This window comes from Parasteatoda tepidariorum, chromosome 3, assembly GCF_982258835.1.
Source record: "Parasteatoda tepidariorum strain Cologne lab strain chromosome 3, Ptep-v5.0, whole genome shotgun sequence".
Taxonomy (NCBI): Eukaryota; Metazoa; Arthropoda; class Arachnida; order Araneae; family Theridiidae; genus Parasteatoda; species Parasteatoda tepidariorum.
In genome coordinates, this window is record NC_141757.1 from 105,708,065 (window position 1) to 105,730,710 (window position 22,646).

The window sequence follows — 22,646 nt, forward strand, 5'->3', positions numbered from 1 at the left end:
GAAAAACTTATGGTAATGAAAAGTTTTTTTAAAAAAAAAACTCAAACCAGGAGAAATTTCAATAATTATTCAAATGAATAAAACTATCATAAAAAAATTGATGACCTGTTCGAAAATAAACCAATAATTTTAATAAGATAATTGCTAAGATCTTTTTTTATTATTCAAAAAAAAGAAAATACATTATTGAATTTCAAAAAGTAAAATACATATGGTTGCAAGTTCTTTATTTTAAAAATGAATACAAGAAACCACACCGGCAGCTGTCAGTACAGGCACGGATTTAATGCTCAGTTAATGGTGCTAAGTCGAGAATTGGCTATACCATGACCTGAAATATTAAAGCAGTTTCGAATGTTTTATCATGATGTTGTCTTTTTGAATTTTCAAATGAAAAAAAGATTGTCACATCAAACAGGCTAATATAATGAATCTTGCTAACATTTTCTTGTAAATAGTTCTGATAACAAATAAACAAGCAAGAAAGCTGTAATCTCAAAGTGATTTCAACAAAGCTGAAATGAATTAAGGGTAATAGGCAAGCACAACCAGCCTTCTAGCATATTTTAATATATAACTATAACTAACATTTTACAATAAATTATGAACACTTATTAAATACCTATTTCATAAATTATAATTGTTAATGAACGAGTATATAAATATTTTTTTTTCACTACAAACTTTCAAACTACATTAGCAAATTATGAATTACAATTCAGCAATTTTTAAGAGTCCGATGATAAAAATCTCACAATATTATCATTATGATAAGTCAGTTTAAGTTATTATTTTATTATATTAAAATGAGCTTTAAAAATTTGCTATAGTTGGAAGATAATAATTATATAAAAATCATAACACATTTTGAATTGTTTTCCAGTAACACTATGGATAAAATTACTATTTTTTAAATTTTATTTTTATAAAAACTGTAAAGTACATAAAAAATAAATAAGCATAAAAACAGCAGAACAATAAAATAAGAATCTTGATGTGCATGGAATATTAGATTTCTAAAAATAAATTTTAAACATTAATCTCATTTGAAAACCAGAATATTACTCTAATTTAATTTATTTGTCAGCATGAATAAAAGTTGAATAGTTAGAAAACTACTTCTTTAATTAAACATTTGTTTAATGCCAATCATGTTTCTACAAAAAATCAAAACAAGTTTTTCATAGAAACGCTATAAGACTAAAATTAATGACACAAGGAATATCACAATGAAGATATTTAACGTATACTACAGATTAACTATCACAATGATGTAAAAAAAAAAAAAAAAATTCCATCAAAGTTTGAAATTGGTTTAGAAATTTATAATGCTGCTTTCTCGAAATATGATTAAAAAATATATAATCAATTTTTGAACTTGTAAATCGGAGTCAATCAAGTTCATCTTTTAGGAATCGGTATTTCCAGAATCATCATCGTCAAGGATATCATTTGTAATGATATCTTCTAAACTTTTTGGCTTTGGCAAGTTTCCAAAATATTTAATAGCTGAAACAGCACTTGGGACACATATATTGTAAATTGGATGCGTTTGTACTAACTCATTATTTTTATGACCAACAATCCAATCCTTCATATTATTAGAATTGTAAAAATGTTGAGAAATCGAAAGTCCACTTAAGGAATAACAGGTATGATAAAAGTCCCTGGATCTTTCTGGTTTATCAATCATACCACCATGTGGTGCTTGGCAACATATCAGCAAATACTCTTGTAGAGCCCTTTGATCGAACATCCAAAACTCTCTACTCAGATTATCCGGAACAGTTCTGTTCAATAGTCGGTGAATTATCGGGAAAGTACCTCCTTGCCAGAAAGAATAGCAGCTATCCACAAGTTTATTGGTTCGTCCTTGGAACCCTCCTTCGTAGCTCATTTGTTTAAACACAAGCCACCTCAACAAGCTATGAATATTAACTAAATTCCCTTCTTGCAACAGCATCAAAGACGCAAGACCGCAGAAAGTGTACCCCCCATGAGCTTCCATACCAGGGATACCCCCAAACCCTCCTTCATAAGTCTGGCATCTTGATACCCATTGAGCAGTCTTTTTTACCAATTTGCTGCACCAAACACTCGTGAGCATTGCGACTGATAATGCGCAATACACGCCTCTAATGTCACTTTCGGAGCCTTCGTGCATTATGAAAGATCCATCTGGCTGTTTCATTCGAAATAAAAAGTTGACTAACTTGTCGCGATCAATTACTTCAAAAGCTCTTGTTTCTCCTAAAATGCAGAGTGCATTAACAGCGGCGTATGTGGGTGCCAAATGTGCATCTTGACCGGGTCCACCTCCAAAACCACCATTTGGATGCTGACATGCTCTGAGAAACTCTATAATATGAGATTTAATATCAGATGGGATGGGTTCACCCAGAAGTTCAATGGAATGTAAAATCCAATAACATAACCAGGGTCGACTGGCATCAAGAACTTCCATGCCACTCGGTACAGTCAATCCTTGTTTGAGAAAACGTAAATGAGCATCTCTTTCGAGAAATGGGCCTTTAGGATTCATTTCAACAACGTTCTTAAAAGCTTGAATGCATTTTTCAACCGATTCTTCCACCTCGATTTGCTCCGAAGATGTGACGGTATCCAAGCCTCCATCGTTAAAACGTAATTTTTCATAATCCGGCTTTAAGCAGCGGAGATTTATGTTCGTTTTTTTCTGCTTTGTTGTGCGATGCATTGCTTTAATTTATAGTAAATTCAATGGGAAAACAAATGTTATCTTTGATAACGGAAACACCGGACCAAAACAAAAACAAAGCATATGTTTCAGTACGAATTCTCGTTGTTGCCAACGCTGGGAACTAGAAAAAGAAATCTTAAACCGCGGTGGCTGAGTCTTCAGATTCTAAAATTGGTTGGGTTGCTATGTACTTGAGTTTCATTTAGCTATTATGAATTAATGTTTTTTAAAAAAAGATGACTCTTGAAACGAAAATAATGTACCGAGAATACTGTTTACGATGGAGTGAGGTAATTGAGAACAATAATCAATGCATCGATTGATAAGGAAAAAAGAAGAAAATTTTATTTTATTTTACTACGTAATAATTTCGGAAGAGTGTAGGAAAATCTAATTTACACTGCTAGCTCTAGTCAACTAGCTCTAAGTTACGTTAATAAATAAAGATATGCTGTGAAACTTGTTTACCAGTTTCGTTTAGATTATTTTTAGAGCAATCACATTCATTAAATAGTTATTAGAAATAAGAATGCGAAACCTAAGTTCTAACAACTTTAAGTTCTACCGAATCTTAATTAAAACTAATCTTAACAAAGTGCTTTAAACGCATTCACATATAAATTTCATTGGGAAATAAAAAAGTAAAAAAGAGTAAAATATTATTGAGATTTTAACTGTGCAAGTTTTTCCTTTTTTAGAATTCATAATAAAATTCATATAATACTTGAGCAATTAAATATAATGAAGCAATAAAAAAAGTTGCAAAATTAAATTCTTCGCTTAATTTTAATTTTCCAATTATTTTTTTTTTCTGTACATCGGACTCATATTTAACATTTTATATTCACTTAATTATTTTGCAATTAATTTAAAAATACTAAGGTTAAGGCTTACTTCAAATTTTAATTAATAAACAAAAAATTATACATTTAATATTTTTAATTAATAAATAAATAAATAGTAATTAATAGGTTGAAAAATTATTAAAATCCAATACTTTTTTCTCATGTAATTGGATTTCTTAATAATATAATTGGATTTTTTTAATTGCAAATCATTCTCATGAATAAAATAGTCTTATCGATTCTCAACGGAGAGGTCTTAGGGCAATTTCGCTTCACATATGCTAATCATTGAATTTTTTGGTCATTATTGAAAAAAAAAGTTATAAAAATGTGCAAAAGTCTGATTAACGTTTTTTTTAAAAAAGATCATTTTTTTTTACTCGGTAATTTCTTAAGGTTTTTATTTTTAATTTTGTTTAGAAGCACATTATTATAAGTTTGCGTTGCTGTTACAAACCATTATTACACAAATATTTTCTATCATATAAAATGAATAAAGAAGATAAATAGTGATGCATTTATGATATAGCGCATTAGCAAGTTTTGGACCGTATGTGTACATCAACTTCATTAACCCATAATTTGCGTATGGCAATCGACGACTGCAAACTTTTACGTTTTTATTAAAATTATTATTTTAGTAATAAGATCATATGGTTAATACAGCGAAAGAATTTTATGTCCTGTTTTTCATCAAAGTTAATGCGATTCTTAAGCGATTCATTCAATGCTTGCGATTATAAAAAATTTTGACAATCAGTTTACAATTTTCAATATTTCTGACTTTGATTATTTTTCGAGCGATATCTTACACAAATAAAATTCTGTAACTGATTTGTTTGTACTAAATTTCTAACCTGCACGAAAGATTTCTAAAATTCGCTATCAGATTTATTAGAAATTATTTTTTTAATTTACCATTTTTTTTTCTTTAAAAATAGTGAACGTGTAATACGAAAAATAGCTTGCATAAAAATAAGTATTCCTGCTAGTTTTACTACTTACTAATAGATTTCTAATGCAGCATCTATTTTTTTTCCTTTATATACTAGGAGGCTCTGCTTGCTAACTTTCATAATTAATTCTCATCCAACATTGTTTAATAATTTTTAAACAACAATACTTTCCTCAAAAACACAAAACATTTTGGTATTAAAATGAACAATTATTCTACCTTCATGCATGAACATTACCTAGATTTGAAAATACCTAATTAGATCTCCAATCCTTTTTTTTAATAAAAAGGGAATAGAGATCTAAATTTAGGTCTTTCGGAACTTATACCATTTCAAATAGGGAATTTTTTTTTTATATCGAATGATAAAATCGAGTGATACTAAGTACATTTTATCTTTGTTCTAATGGGATAAACTATAAAAAACGGCTTTTTCTAGCTTCAATAATCACGAAAAAGAGCAACACATAATATTAAATAAAAAAAATTTAAATAATTTTAACCATATTATTTAAAAACTTAGTGGAAGAACCAGGTAAGTAACATTTTCAGAACTAAAAAAAAGTTGCATCCCAACAATTTTATTACCAATTTATTAGAAAGAGGGGGAAATATTTCTTTGTTTCAATATATTTACCCCTGCCTAATTTGAAATAAAAATGATGCAAGCATACTGAAAACTGATGTTATGTTAAGATATGAGTGAAGTAAAAAACAGTTCTGTAACATTAAACCCGTATTGATACAATACGGGTATTAATTACGTATTGATACATAATTAATACCCGTATTGATACAACCACTTTTTTTATTTTCTCTGATTCATTAATTCTCCTATACATTTCACTTACCTGGTTCTTCCACCAAGTTCTTTAATTGTGTCGTTATATGATTTTCAGTTTTGAGCAGGATTTCGTAGTATTTCTCAATACTGATTTATTTATTTTTTTATTTATTTTTTACTCTCCCCGTGCGAAAAATGGGTATTCAGCTAGTATAGTTAATATTTAAAGCAAGAAAGCTAAAGAAAAACAAATCACAAAAACATTTAAATTTGCAACATTTTTCGAGCAAATAGCAGTTTTGAAAAAAAAACTCTTGTTAAAATTAAATTGTACGAAATGCCAAATTCCAACTCTGTAGTTGCTTCTCAGTATATCCATCAACATGTTTGTTTTCTTCCCCCCCCCTTTTTTTTTACTACAAGTGAAACAGTTTATAATACTTGAACTAATAATCGAGTCGTAATTTATTTTTATTCCCTATCGTAATCACTGTACGTTTTTCTATACGTATACGTACCATCGTCCATAAAGTTTCAAAGTCTCATAGAATTTTGAGCAGCAAAGCAAAATGTAACGTGAATCAAAAAATTGTAAGAAAAGCACTCAAAATTGCAATAACTTTCGATCAGATTAAAATTTTAAAAAAAGAAACAAAAGAAAAAGAAAAAAACTCTGGGTTAAGTTTATAATCAAATGTTGCCTTTTCAGCATGCCAAATTTCAGTTCTGTAGTTGCAACCCGTTTGGCAATTTTTCTAACAGTCCTAACTACTGTTAATAATTCGTAAACAAATTTTAATTTTGTTCATTCCATCTGAATTCCTATACAATTTCTGCACACCTTTCAAATTGAAAACTTAAAGTCTTACAGATTTTTTCGTAGAACTACAAAATCAAACGTTTACAACGAAACACAAAAACGAACACAAAAAATAACGGCCCCTACGATTTTCCTATATAGAGAGATACACTGGTTATCATAAATTAAGGAAAATTCACAAAAATCGCGATAATTCAAGAAATTACACATGGAATTTTATGAAACTTACCCACAATATACAACACATAGTAAGGTATTAAACAACATAAAAAGAAATTATCAGACATTAATAGTAGTATAGAAATTAGCACATGTATAAAATAAACAAATTGGAAGTATCGGTTTGCAATAGAAAAAGTACCTTTAATATGGAATATGATTGCCTCTAGAAGCAATACAGCACAAACAGCGATGTGTGATGCTTTCAATTATGCGGTCTATCAGTTCAATAGGAAGTGAGAGCCATTGCTCTTGTAAAGCAGTTGCAAGCGTGGCAAGGGTCTGAGGGGGCGGATTGATGGCAGATACACGCCTCCCTAGAGCATCCCAAACGTGCTCGATAGGATTCAAGTCCGGGGATCGAGCTGGCCACTCCATGCGAGTAATTGTTTCCTGTTGAAGATAATCATCAACAATGCGAGCTCTGTGTGGTCTTGCATTATCGTCCTGTAACAGGAAGCAATCACCAATTGCCCCGGCATATGGGCGCACATAAGCATCAAGGATGTTGTCTCGATAAACCTGAGCATTCACGGTTCCCCTTGGAAAGACATGGAGGTATGTGCGCCCTCCTAAGGATATGCCTCCCCAAACACAGACACTGCCTCTTCCGTATGCATCTCTTTCACGGATGTTTGATGGATGATAACGGGTCCCAGGTTCTCTCCATATCAAATAACGTCTACTGTCACTTTCTAGACTAAACCTGGACTCATCCGTAAAGAGAACAGGCCTCCATTGATCTGACGTCCAGTGGACATGTTGTCGGGCCCACTGCAAACGGTCTCTCCTATGGCGTGATGTGAGCGGCACGCACATGGCTGGTCGTCTCGCATACAGACCACCTTCGTGGAGCCTTCTGCGCACAGTTGACGTTGACACCAACCTTCCGGTGGCTGCAGCAAGAGAGGATCTAAGATGTGTCGGAGTAGCGGTTCTATTCCTGCGTGCACTTAATGTCAAATATCGGTCATCGGCACTGGTCGTAACAGTTGGCCGTCCTTGACTGAACCTCCTAGATGCCGAATCTGTGGTTTGAAATTGCCTCCAAAGTCTATGAACCACAGATGGACTCACATTTAGCCATCTGGCCACTTCTGATTGACTCTGCCCTGCCTCTAGTCTCCCGATGGCTCTCCATCGTAGTTCTTCAGGCAAATGATGCCTAGAGGTCATTATTACGAATTGGCTATCTCAGATTTTCAATGTCGCAATCACAGTAAAATTTGTGTGCTTTCTCTCAAACTTGGACTTTTATGCTCCAGGCAGATGACGTAAGCCGAGTGCAGCGCCACTAATTTGCATATTGCAATTTTACTCAGCTACTCTTAGTGGACAACATATGCAAATTTTGCACGGTTTGGCTTACTTTTGAAAGAGTTATCGCTATTTTTGTGATTTTTCCTTAATTTATGATAACCAGTGTATAAAAGCAGGAGAGTTAAGTTTTATATTTTTACTACAACATTTAACATCATTCAAAAAATTGTAGTTTACTTTTAGCATGGAAAAGGAAATTTTTCTAAGCGTTTTGTAAAACGCTAGTTTCCAAACGAGGGAGATTTTGATCATACATTTGACACTTGAACGGAATTTTCAAATTTAGCTAGGAATTAAAATTAAATTTGAATATTCTATTAAAATTTTAAGAGTAGATTTTTACAGATTATTATGAAATTTATTTAGAAAAAAAAATTTAAAAGTTTCCATTTTTTGAGAAATAAATTACGATTTAACATTTTATTTTTAATTAAAAGCTGCAGTTTATTTGTTAAAATAGATAATTTTATATTCATTGAACTTAGAATTTTAGTTTTAAAGTCGAATGGGATAATAGTGTCGCGCACTATAAAACTTATAATATGCAATATTTTTTTTTTAAAAAAATGTAATATTTTAGCAAAATTATAAAGCTTAACTATCTAACTTATATATATATATATATATAGAAGAAAGAAATAAGCGAGCCGAAATTTTATTAAAAGCGAAGTCAAAAAATATTGAAGGTCAAAAAAAACCTTCAATATTTTTTGACTTCGCTTTTTAATTAAATTTTGGCGCTCTTATTTCTTCGCTAATAGTATTTAGACCAAAATGAACCTTTTTCAGTTTATTACCGAAATTTTGAATCTTGTATTTACTGTCATGAAATTCTGGTGAAAAACATTTTGGTTCTGTTTTAAATTTCATCAATACTTTTAAACGTGTACACGGACCGTTTAAAAATTATTCATGGCAACTAAAAGTGTTATTTCCTTTCTTATCGTTGCAAACTAGAAATTACGCGTGTGAGGGAGTAAAATAATTATTATGATTTGGTCAGTTGTGTTTAAAATTTTTTTTTCTGTAATACTGTAAGATGGTATAAAAAAGAAAAGGTATAAAAGGAAAATGTTGGAAAAAGGAGAAAATTCAAGACAGTCTCTTAGTACAAAATCAATAGTTAGTATAAATGAGAAATATCAATATCGGTCTTTTTTTTGTTTTTTTTTTTTCCTTCTCCTCTTTCTTTCTTAGAAAGGAGTAAAATGCTTTTTTTTCCTGCTCGTTTACTTGAGTAAAAAGATTGGAAAAAAATAAAAAAAGATTTTTTTTAGGACACAAAAAAAGAAGAGAATAGAAAGTGATAATGAAAATTTTAAACCAAAACCTTTTATATTCATGAGCTTAACTTCGCGGCTTTCTAATATTGAAAAAGGTAGAGGCATTGTAGGGGAAAAAATGAACATTTTCTTTTAACAAGTATATCGACTGATACTTGAATTTCAATTATGAAGGCTTTTTGATCTTTTTTTTAGAGGTATTTTAAAGTGGTGTGTGTTAGATTGCTATTCGATGATTTCTTCAGACTCTCTCTCTTTTTTAAAAAAAAAAATTATAGTGTGAATATATTTGTTTTAGAATATTCTAAGATGTAAACTAAACGGTATATTTCAAAACTAATCATGTGATTTACATTGCAGAAAAACTATTGGCTTTATTTTTGTGGGAATAGCTAAACTATTAGAAAATACGTTTCCGCAGAATCTATTGAAAAAATAATTTATTTTTTTAAACTATAGACAAGGATATGTATTAGAACGATATCAATTCACGAATATAAGTCAATAAATTAATTTTAAATTTCTTTTATAAGAATCTTCAATTATTTTTGTGTAAATCGGACAATTAATTTTTAACGTAATTTATTATTTAAATTTTTAAAGAAAAAATCACAAAAAAATGTTTTATATAATACTTTAAAATAAAGGGGAATGACTAAAATCTTATTTCTACTAATTGCGCGAGCAATAAACTTGTAATAATCTACTATAAAATTCATAAAAATAAAGATTTTTTTTCTTTTTTTCTATTATAAAATACATTTTACATCATATTTAACAATACAATTTTTAATACAAAATACAAATTCCAAAGTAAATTGTTTCGGTAGAATAAGACCTACGTAAACAAATAAAGTGTTGTTTGACTTTCATGATGAAACTTAACGCATTAAGCCTCACAAATTAATTTTTCTGACAAACTAAAAACATATGCTTCCACATAGGTAGAGTCAAGAGAGTCTTACAACTCTCTAGAATTCCAAGATATTATAAATTATATTTTGCTTTTCAATATTATTTTTGATTTAAACAATTAAAAGTAATTCGTGTCTTTGAAATTATTCCCATTCATACACTAAATATATAAGTTGCATTCATTTATTAGCAAATTATTAAATCTAACACTAAAAATTACCGATATAATTTTTGCTCATTTGAAGATACGGCAAACTGTAATAAGAAAGTATTGCACTTAACTTTCTAACTTCTGTGCTCACACCATATTTAAATTTAGAGAATTTAAATAAATTATTCATTGGTATGAATGATTAAGTTTAGTTTGCTTCAGTTAGCTGATAAAAATTAAAAAAATTTTGGGAAACTTCGTTGGTTTTAAAGTTAAATTGTTGAAATTGCTATATAGGAAGCGAAGGAAATAAAAATAAAAATATGACCACCGAAGCCGACGTCTTCAGGGGGTACCGACCCCGGTAGCCATAAAACAAAACCTTTTCTATTGAGAGAGAGGGCAAATGTCTAAATTAATTCCCTCAGTAGTACCCCGAAGGTTTTGTATAAGAGTCCAAGAAAAAAACATGAAATACATAGAACCATTTCAGAAAAGAAACTCAAACAAAATCATCAAAAAATAAAACTCACATTAACCAAGTCAAATAGCGATTTCACAAGCAAATCAAATGAAAAGGAAACACTTAAAGCAAAAGAAAACAGCGCCCTCTATTTAAATGCGCAGATTGAAAAAAAGAAGTAAAAGAAAAGATTACATAACATATTAATAGAATGCTGAACTGGGGCTGCTCAATTAAGCCTTGAATTGCGCCCTGTTAAAAGAAATAAAAAACTAGTATTCTTCTGATCATTTTCTTAAACAAAAAATTAACTTTACAAAAATTAGAAGGAAAATCATTATTACTCAAATTATTCAAAAAATTATTCACAGCCTCCCGAAAACTCTCAACGTTATTGCAATTTTTTTAATCCTAACCAATTGTGAAAAAACTAAATTTTTAAAAATTTTATTACACAGATTAGTATTAAAGTTGCAGAAAAAAAAATATTTTTTAAAAGCTATTATAAATTTAAAGCTTAATTATAAATTTAAAAGCTTTTCTTTTACCAAAAACACCAATTTTAATTTTTTTGTCAACAATATCAATTTTAAAATCTAAATATCAAATTTAAACAATTCTCATTAGTCTTCTTCAAAACCAATTCTTTCGGATAAATACTATAAATAAAATTATAATTATCATAATTAAACAAAATCAAATCATCAGTAAAACATTAAATTCATTATACTCAAGAAATTTAGCTTCAAAAAAAGCTTTTTGATATATATATATATATATATATATATATATATATATATATATATATATATATATATATATATATATATATATATATATATATATATATATATATATATATATATATATATATATATATATATGTATATATATATATATATATATATATATATATATGAATAGGCAATCATATAATATGTGCGATAATTGTTAATTATTTCTGAGATTTTTCGTTTAACTGAAGTGAGTGATGTTCAGCAGGTGATTCATAGATCAAGTAAAAGCAATCGAAGAGACCAGAAGTTGAGTTAAAGAAAGCATTTCTTTTCAAGTACCAATTTTCGATTAGCTTTTGCACAGATGGAAGTGCATCAATATATATACGATATCTCTTACCCAGAGAACTTCTTTCTTCTCGCGTCATCAATCTCGCCTTATCTCGCGTCGTCGAACGTTACCATGACGTCGCAAACCATTTGTTCAACCATTTGTCCGACAGAAGAAATAAAAAATACAGTAAAAAAAAAATCTTTTTTTTTGTTCTGGCTGAATTCATAAAAAAAAAACTTAAAAAAATAGCTCAGCTCTCAGAATATCAAATAATTATTAAATTAATAATAGCAGACGATTAATATCGTTTGATTTTAATTGAGCAAGGATTAGAGAATGTTTTGGAATGGATTAGAAAATTGCTTTAAATACAATGTCTAATTGTTATAAATATAGTGTATAATGTGCAGAATTTCAGATAATTTTAAATTGTTAAGTGATGTCATGCCAATTGATTTATTTAAAAAAGCATGATTTTGGATGTATTAAATTTTTTTTTATAAATATAGTGTAAGAGCACACATTTTACAGAATTTCAATTAGTTTTTAATTGTTAATTGGTTGATATCGGTTTGGTTGTTTCCTTATGCACAGAGAAGGGAAAGTTTTATTCAAATTTTTATGCATCAGAAATCTTTATCATACCGCATTAGACAATCTAAGTAGGATAATCGCATTAGATAATCTCTAGTATATCTAATAAGTAGATTAAAAAGTATTAAATTAATAATAACAAGAGACTGATGTGAAACATTCATTTGCTTCTTAATTTTTGAAGGAGGAAAAATTTATTTGTTTCAAGTGCCCATCCGCAAAACTCACCAGACTTGAATCTGGAAAGCAAAATAAATTTAAAACAGAAAACATAAAGTTGCCAACGTTAAATGGAGAATAAGTAAAGGTGAAAATCAAAATTATAAAAAACCGTGGTTGCCGAGAGAAGCAAATCAGGACAGGAAGCATTTCCATGCGCTAGGAGACCACGGCTAGCGCCACCACGGCTAGGAGATATTGACAAAAGGAGCCTTTACTTATCTGTTGTGATGCCCATCGATCTAAAGCCATTTGGGATTAAATCTCAGTTTTTCACTATGGAAGCTCAATGCTTTAATCACTCAGCCATCGGTACTAAAATTGAATTATACCAAAGAAGACGCTCTTGAAATGTTCAAAACTTAACATTAGAGAAATAATTTTGCAAACATATAAAAACATTTCAGGGAGATTCAAAGTGCTTCAGAAAAAATTGGAAAACTGTGTAACTGGATTGGTAACAGTTTAATTATTTTTACGCAATCCATTCCCCCCTCCTTAAAGTTGACATTAATTAACACATTTAAAATAAAATAAAGAGAGTGACAAGTGGAAATAAATTATTTCGATAATTGTAGTAAATCTAATTTTTCAAAGAAAAATCCCAGCGTAATATAATTTGAAATAAGAATTAGTGGATGATAAATAGATGTAACTTGCATCACTTGGCAGCGTTCTAAAATGCGAAAATAAAACAGATCGTGTATTAAAAGAGACGCCAGAATGATTCTGGTATACTTGAAAAGCAATTTATTTGCAGAGTTTCAGTTTGAAGCGGAAAATATTTTACAGCGGTAAAAAATTATTTAACGATCTTGCTACAGTTTTTTTTTTGTTCGCTGATTCGTAACCTTAGATCATCTATCAAAATTGTACTTTAAGTCGGAAATTTCGGACTGTTAAAAGTAAAGAATTACAGGATTCGGCTTTTAAAGAATTATTTTTGCTATAGGGTGTGCTCATGTACATGAAATAAGTAGTGGGGATCATCATTTATCAAACTTCGTACAATTTTTTTTATGGTCATTCATTGTTTGAAAGTAATTTATCAATCAAAGTCCATATTGTCAGGCATTGAGTATTTAGTGTGCCAATTCACAAATATATATATATATATATATATATATATATATATATATATATATATATATATATATATATATATATATATATATATATATATATATATATATATATATATATATATATATATATATATATATATATATATATATATACGAATTTGAATTAATTGCTGAATTAGTATGTATATTTTTAAGGCATTTTTATTCTTCATTCCATATCGGTAAGTTTGTTTTCTGCTTTTCTTCTTACCTCTCAAACTCATTTTCAATTGTATTTTTATTTTTATTTTTTGGGTTATAAAGAGAGATTTTTATCTTAGGATAATTACTCCTTATTTCGAAATATCATTACTTAAAGGAATGTGTGCTGAAGAGAACGTTTACGTTTTCCAATTAAAATTTGTTTGTTTTTTATTATTTTCCATATATATATATATATATATATATATATATATATATATATATATATATATATATATATATATATATATATATATAGTGTCGTTGCCGAGTGGAAGGATAAAAACAGGTCTTCGGCAGGGAGAGAGGGTATGCAATTAATTTATTAATTATTAGAGAGAGAATAGCTATAAAAGTGTACACGAAATCGTTGTGCTCTTCAGTATAAGTTAGGGAAAGTCCTGCAAAGTAAATCCGTGAAATGTTTCATTCTAGGGAATAAAGGAAAACTTAGTAATTGTAATTGTCTTATTAAATAGGTCGCGTGATTCCCACAAATTGCAAAGGGAAAAATTTCTTACTTTTAACTAATGCATACTTGAACCAAAAATAGATTAAAAGTCAGGATGTGAATTTAAAAGTGTATTATTTATTAATTTACAATCTTAATGATAAGTCTTGAAACAGTTAAGAGGTAACGTTGTAAATGAGGGATGGTTTCAGTGGTAACGGAGTTTAAGATCACGAAATTAAATAATTCTGTGCAGGCAGCCGGCTAGGAAAGGTGCTTCGTTTTCCTGAGTTCGAATGCTGCGAAAAAGATTATAACCTAATTCCGATAAACGTAAGGTCCTGGATTTGAAACCCGGACAAGGCATGGCTGTATTTTCATTCTCTGTACTCTCTGTCCTTACTGGAGTAGCAACCTAATAGGGTGCCCCTAAAAGAGTAACTAACAAATCTGCCCTGATGATACCTGAGGGACAAGTAGACATTGAAAAAAATAAAAAAATAAAACCCACTCCCGATTGTTGTGATCTAAGGAAAAGAAATATTCTTATTCCAGAATTTTCGTGCCCCTGGTTTATATCCTATTAACCTATTATTTATGTAACTTAAAATATCTTGAGAATATTTTTTGGGGGGAATTTTTTATCATGCATAATTTTTTTATATTTAAGTTAATGCCTTCGACGTGAATATCAGGCATGCTATAATTATCTGATGAAGGGACGTGTTATTAAGAAACGTTGTTGTGTTACCTTTCGCTGAGAATATAAGACTCCACTCTCACATCTCTGTTGCCGCAGAAAATAAGTCTTGATTGCTGCTTTCGGAAGAATCCATTCTGTCTTGATACTTCCAGAGCAATCTCTCGCAAGGTATTTTATTTTTATAACCGTCGTTGAACAGTCGTCCCAAATTTTGGGTTTAGGACTATTAATGTTCAACTCCGAAGCTTTGTAATTTTGAACCCAATCCAGAAGACAAGGGAACTCCTGGATCAATAATTGGGAGACTCCCACGTCCTCTGTGGGGGACTTTTTGTTGGAACCAACCCGCATTTGTGTTACTTGGAGAAGAAGACCACGAGAACCTCCCACAGTTTGCCTGACGGTAAAGGACTCTAACCCATGATCCGTCTACCACTGAGGATATTTCACGCCAGTACTGTGGTCGGTGCAAATCGGATGCGGATTCGTATCGACCAGTCATCGGTGGGATTCGAACCCAGTTCACCTCATAGGAAGGCGAACCATCGCGGTGAGCCAACCCTGAGCCATCGCGGCTCTCTCTCAATGCTCTCAAATTTCAGAGCTTTTTTCTTTGCTATTCATCGTAGAATGTTTTCAAATGAAAAATAAAGAATTTTTATCACCTATTTTTTTGTTGTTGTTGCTGCAAGCCGAATTTGGATTTTCTTAGGCTTTGTCAGAACTTTAGCTTTTCAGCTGCATTGCATTGTGAGACTTAACTACAATAAACAAATTGTATTCTTTTTACTTTTTGTAAGCTTTTTAATGCATTGAAGGTTGTTTATGGCTTTAGTTGTGAATACATAATATCGAACACCTCTAAGATCACGTGTCCCATTTTTACGAATGGTTAATTTATTATTCATTACAACACATAATTTATTATTCGTTACAACACATAATTTATTATTCGTTACAACACATAATTTATTTGGTTTAGTTCTTAGGTTGTTTATTTCATTTTTTTGATTCATAACTTAATGTCATTTGTTTTCATCGTTTCATATATTTAGTTAATTTCAGATTTTTATAGCGTTAAGTAATTAATTCATTTTTAACATTAAATAATGCTAGCTCTTGGCATAAGTTAGAATCATAGATAATCATACATGAATTGCACTGGGTAACAAATTTTTGTTGCATTCATACACATACCTGATCTTACATTAATTGGGTGTGAGATTTAGGAATCTGAAATTATTTTTCTCCGAAAAGCTTCAGAATCTTTTTAAAGGACATTTTCATTCTATTTTTTGCCGTAATGTATAAGATTAAAAACGTTTTATATAGCAGGGATTGACGTAAATCTTGCAACGAATTTCTAGGGGAGTCAGAGGACATAATCAGGATTAAAATTGCATATGAACTCATACTTGGAACTATTTTTTCGTATGCTTCTAAACAGATTGTGATAGCAAGCGACCCTAGCTGTGTATGAAGAGATTTCCGGGCATGAGTTTCCTAAACAGTTTTAATACTGACAATGTCCCCTAAATTCCCTTTGAAACTTGTCGTGACTTTTACACCACCTCCTGTTATATATAACAGTTTTAAACTTGCACATTACGACAAGAGATGAATTAAAAGTTATATTTTAAAAAAAAATTGCAGCTTCCAGAGAGGAACCAACTGCAGATTTGAAATCAACAATACAAATGTATCTGAGATCGCTTAAAAATCTCTTGCAACAGAAATACAAATTGTTCCTCAGTGTTGTTTTAATTATGGCACAATTACATTCGTCTTTCTTACAAGTGATTTGTTAGATTTTGATAGCTTTTTTTCCCCTCTCTTAAATATTAATTTGAGACCTCGATTGTATATACTTTTTATATTTTCATGACTCAGGGGATAGAGTGTTCGCCCTCCAATGAGGTGAACCGGGGTTCGATCTCGGCGACGGCTGGTCGATACGAATTCCGCATCCGGCTTGCACCAACCACAGTGCTGACTTGAAATATCCTCAGTGGTAGACGGATCATGGGTTAGAGTTCCCTTGCCGTCCGGCTAACCGTGGGAGGTTCTCATGGTTTTCCTCTCCATGTAACGCAAATGCAGGTTAGTTCCATCAAAAAGTCCTCCACGAAGGCAAATGTCTCCCAATACTCGATCCATGAGTTCCCTTGTCTTCTGGATTAGGTTCTAAATTACAAGGCTACGGAGTTGAACATTAATAGTCGTAAACCCAAAATTGGATCGGCTGTTCAACGATGGTTTAAGAAAAAAAGAAACGCATATGAAGGAAAGTCATTACAGAAGATCTTGTGTTTATTAAATGTAAAGTAAGGTGTTTAAACATTTAAAATCTTAAGCATTATCAAAACATTTTGAGAAATTTATTCCAGCTTTTTTAAGCAATTATCATTTTTTACGTTGTATTCAACACAATAAAGAAGTTCATAAAATGTTAAATAATCTGTAATTTGCCGAATAATCTATCGTTTTCAGTTGTTAATCAATTTAGAAACTTTCGATTATTCTTGAAGGTTTTAATTCTCGTTGAACAATAAAACTGAATCACCATAAACATATTATCAAAAACAAATACAATAACTCATTATTTAGTGTAAGCTTAAGGGATCAATAATAATATCTCCAGTAATCATCGGAAAAATACATATTTTTTTTAGAAGTTTAACACCAGTAATAACATTTTGATGATCGTCATTAATGGTAATGCTTCGCAAGCATTTAAGAACGAAAACTTAAGCAAGTTTTAATGGCGTAATAATATTGCTACACAAAACGGTCGAAAAATGAAAAAAAATAAAATAAAAGTCAAATTGATGCTTTTGAAGAAAACTTGAGATACGCTCCATAATCCGCTGGTGTAAAAGAAACTGGAATTTAATAGCCCATTGTAATTTAAAAAATATCTAATTTCTTACGTACCATTAAGGATTAATGTAAGATAAGAACACGGGAGAACAATTAGGTAAGCATCATAAACTGTGAAGAATATCTATTTAGATTAGACTTCGCCATGAGTCTAATATATCATTTAGATCAATTTTAGGCTTATATGCATGGTAAATTGCAAATTTTTTTTATAAAAAAAGAACCCAAGGCTATGCGAGAAATTGGTTTTTTACTTTATTTTAAAATCTATTTTTTAAAAACAAATATATTTTTATAAAGGCACTCTGTAAAAACTGTGGTGTAATACCTCTTCGATTTTAGAGTTAATAACTCCGAAAACTGATTGAATTTTTTATTTCAAGTTGAGACCGAATTAAACTTTTATATGCACTTTAAAGGGTGTATTTAAATCTAAATGCTTGCATTTTTTAAACTATTCATGAATTATTTTTGTCTCCGAAAACGCCAATTTTGGCTGTGTAGATAATATATCGTCATTCACAGATTTCAGTGCAAAGATAATTGCCAACTTTTAATATAATTTTTTTTTCTTCACTAAAATATTAAACTGCGATTCTTAATATGAATAATTTAATTACATTTATGGATAGAATTTTGAAAATCATACGGTAAGGGCTGTATCTACGGAACACCCCGAGAAAATAAATGAAATATTGTTCATTTATTTTCTCGGTTCTAATTGTTCAGGAAGCAAATTTGAATTAAAATTTGTTACGATTTTTTTTCTTTTTGTTGAGTCATTAAAATAATCTGCGTTTCATATTTTTTTATATTTTTATTTGGTATTTCATATTATTTATTTTTTTACTTTTTGAGCATTAAAAGCACACCTTAAAAGTGCAACATACCACAAAAGAAGTTTCAATTAACTTGCCGTAAATAAGTACTATTTACTAAACATAAAGTACAGAACGAATGTTTATTTATTTTTTATTCTCACATTTACGCCGCTCTTTTTGACAACTCTAATTAGAAACATTTCTTTGCTCTCACCTTTTCTAGCAAAAAAAAAGTTATCAATGAAAGGAAATCTTTTATAAACATTTTCTTTGACGAGCACAAAAGAAAAATACATTTCTTTGAATTGAAATATCCAATCATTCGTTTCTTTCAAAAGTTTTATTTAAAACGTAAAAACTGAAAAAAAGAACAATCTATTCCGTTTTAAAAACTCAATTAAAAATTATTCATCTCTTCATTATTCTGATGAATTATTTAAACTCATGCTCTTCTTTTAATTTTTATAAAAATTTAGCTTTTGAGAAATATCATTCAGTTTCTGAAATGTTAATTGGTTTTGTTGAAGCTGCATGTTTTCTGTCATTTCTCATTACGTTTCATAATGCTAATTTTTGCAACTGTTTTTATAATAATTTGTAATTGTCTTTGTTAATTATAAATTATTTTTTAAAATGAAGTAAAATCGAAAATTAAACAAAACGTTTTGCTTAAAAGAACCTATAGGAAAGTTGCTAAAATGGCGAAAAAATTATTTGGCTATTTCAACATTTACTTTTGTTCATCTACTTTCTTTTGTAGGGGGGGGGGTTCTTTATATAGGCAAGTGTCCATTGTTGAATTCTTGTTATTCCAAAAATAATTTTAATTTTACTCAGTTTCGTGTAGCTGTTTTTGTTACAAGATTTATACGGTTCTGAAAAACCTTAAATAGTGTTAATATTAAAATTAAAAAAATTCAAAATTTATTATTTTAGATTTCGCTTTAAATTTAAAAATACGAAACCAGAGATTTTGAAACTAGATATGTTTAACGTTCTAGATACGATGTTTATTTGGAAGTACTGAATGTGGTGAAGAAATTGCTAGAATGCATCTTTTGTTATTTCCTTTTCTACTACTTTTTAAATTTTTTGAGAACCGTACAAACTTTGTGATAGAATACAAATGCTTTTTACACAAAACGTGAGCTTTTTACTGTTTTACGAAACATGCCGTATTGGATTGCGTGTATAGAGTAGCATATCTGATTATTAGTCTCTGAGGTTCTGTTGCTGCATCAGATTTGAAATTTTTGATGGAAGTTTCGAATAAATGCCACTAAATTACGTTTATACAAAGATCTTCTTTTTTTCAATGCATAAGTCGTTGTGACCTTGTTGGTACAATTCTTAAAAATGCTCTTACTGCATTAAGATGCATCATATGGATGGTCAATTTTTAAAAATGATCTTACTGAATTACGTTTGCTTGATATGGATGGTCAATTCTTAAAAATGCTGCTACTGCATTAAGTTGCATGATATGGATGGGCAATTCTTAAAAATGCTCCTACTGCATTAAGTTGCATGATATGGATGGGCAATTCTTAAAATTGCTCCTACTGCATTAAGTTGCATGATACGGATGGTCAATTCTTAAAAATGCTCCTACTGCATTAAGTTGCATGATATGGATGGCCAATTCTTAAAAATGCTCCTACTGCATTAAGTTGAATGATATGGATGATCAATTCTGATCAACAAAACGGGAAAAAACATAAACAAAGAATGCTTCAAAATTGCTCAAAATATTACCCAGCTCAACAATAAAAGCGCATTTTTCTTTCTTGTTGGATTTGATTTTAAATAATTCTGAACTAATAAACTATTTTTGTTCCCTTGCAACTTATTTCTCAAATATCGAAAAATTAAATGTTGCATTGATTTTGGAGCATGCTTTTCAAAACCTCTATAATTACCGTTGATTAAACCTACTTTATAGATTCTGAAATAATTGTGATATTTTACAGAATTTGATTCATTAATTTTCTTGTTATGTTCCAAATTTTTGCAATTATTGTTGATTAATACCAAGCAATAAAATAAATACAAAGAAACCTGTCAAAGTTTACTTCTATAAACAAGAACCGAATTAATTCTATTTAATAATAAAGTCTAAAGTTTTTGTAATTTGAGAGCCTGATTATCTTGATCTTCTATGTTGGTAAATTTTCCTAAGTCTAATTTGTCGACCATTAATATTGAATACAAACCCCTCAAAACTACACCAAAAATCTTTTTTTTATAGAAAATGTTCTATGTTGTCTATTATATAATAGAATTGCACGGAATTGGGGCTAATGTGATTGGATGTGAGTTGACCATATGGAGAAACTATATAGGAGGCTTTTATAACAAGGAGGTTTCAAAATTCGAACAATTTAGTAAATGTTCAAGACGCAGTTGAGGATGAGGAGTTCTATGAATAAGCACAAAAAAAATCAGAAATGGAAATACTGTACTTTTGGTCCTATAAGCAAGAACCTTTCTCAATATCTAAAAACAAGATAACAGTAGAAAAATAACGAGGCAAACACGATACAATAATAAAAAGTGGTTTAACTAGTGGTTAATTTAATTTCTTTGCAACTTGAGTTACCAACCACTTAATACCTATTTCTTATCTGCTTTTTATCTTGCTCATTTGTGGTACTCTTTTTCATACTGGGAAAACCAATTTTCCTTATTGCAGTATGTTTGCCTCTTTATCTTTCTTTCATTATTTTGCGTTTAAACACTGAGGAAGGTTGTTGTTTATGGTAACAAAGCTAAAGTAGGTCCATTTCTGTAATTTGGTGCTTTATGTTGTTTTTCTCCAAAAATTGTTTCCCGAATTCTGAAATAAATAAATGTAGTAATTCATTTCCTTTGATCCATTTTTGTAACATTGATTCCAATATATTTTGTTTCTATTGGATCACCCTCAGTAAAAATACATGTTCACGATCCAATGATAAAATCTCTTTAGATAAAGAAAGGAGACAATTCTCAAACAGTCAAATATCACTACTTTTGAACTTCTGCAAGCTATAAAATGTATACTTCCTTGAAAAGTAGATAAAAGCAATAAAATACTTTTAATACGGTTTTCATAATAAAAATTGGCAATTTTCACCAAATGGCAGATTCCAGAACAATTTCTTTTTAAAAAAGCATCTAAATATTGCTTCAAAATATTGTCAAATCCATAAAACTTTCTACTTGATCGCTTATTATTAATGCAATCGCGAAATATTGTTAAGAAAATAATTTTTAGGTCGTAAAGGGACTCAGAGAAAGTATTTTTACGTTTTCGTTTAATTGCTTCGGCATTAATTAGAAAGGAGCGGTGATTCGATAGTTTAACATTTTCAGAAGATTTCGTTTTTTTAATTCGAAAAGTTTATCCAGAGTGTTTTCTTTGTGGAGACGTAAAGCTCTAATTAAGTTAATTTTCTTCCTGAAAAGCAGTTGAGGCGCTCGAGAATTGCTGTTCGGATTGTAAACGAAGTGGGTGAAGGAAAGGTGCCTACAGCACTCTACACACTACAGTATTTGGAACACTAGCAAAGAAAGATTTTATTGGAGACTTTTTTTAGTTCTTGAATGTTTCAGAAGCCAATTGGTGAGTAATCAATACTCTTTGTTGACTTGGGAATCTTTAAAGGTTAAAAGTTCAAGTACTTCAAAAAGTTACTACATTATTTGAATGTTTCATTAATAATTAATTTTCCTATAATTATTAAAAATAAAAATAATGAACATTTTTAATGCTAAAAGCCATTTTTTGAAAAGCTTTTTCGTGAATTGGAGATGCCTATTTAAGTTCTTGAATGTCTTAGAAGCCTAACGGCGAGCAATTAATAAACTTTTTTTGACATCTTGAGCTCTTTAAAGATTGAAAAGTAACTAACATAGCGGTAAAATACCATGCTGTTATTAATGCTATGTTAATAATTACTATGTTTGTATGATCAGATTTATTGTTGTATCTATGCTAATGCTTGATCTTACCTAATCTGGGTGGTGGGAATTTCAAATCTGAAATCAGTTTTGCCACTAAAGCTACAGACTTATTTTAAAATAGCATATTTCGTCTATTTTTTGACGAATATATAAGTTCAAAACC

General features: G+C 29.9%; 1 protein-coding gene across 1 annotated transcript; it reads right to left on the reverse strand.

The window, feature by feature from the left end:
- Window positions 1–138: 138 nt before the first annotated feature.
- On the reverse strand, window positions 139–2,830 carry Fntb (Farnesyl transferase beta subunit). The gene has a single exon (XM_016054953.3). The coding sequence runs from the start codon at window positions 2,714–2,716 to the stop codon at window positions 1,409–1,411; it is 1,308 nt and encodes a 435-aa protein (XP_015910439.1). The 5' UTR covers window positions 2,717–2,830; the 3' UTR covers window positions 139–1,408.
- Between the last annotated feature and the right edge of the window lie 19,816 nt (window positions 2,831–22,646).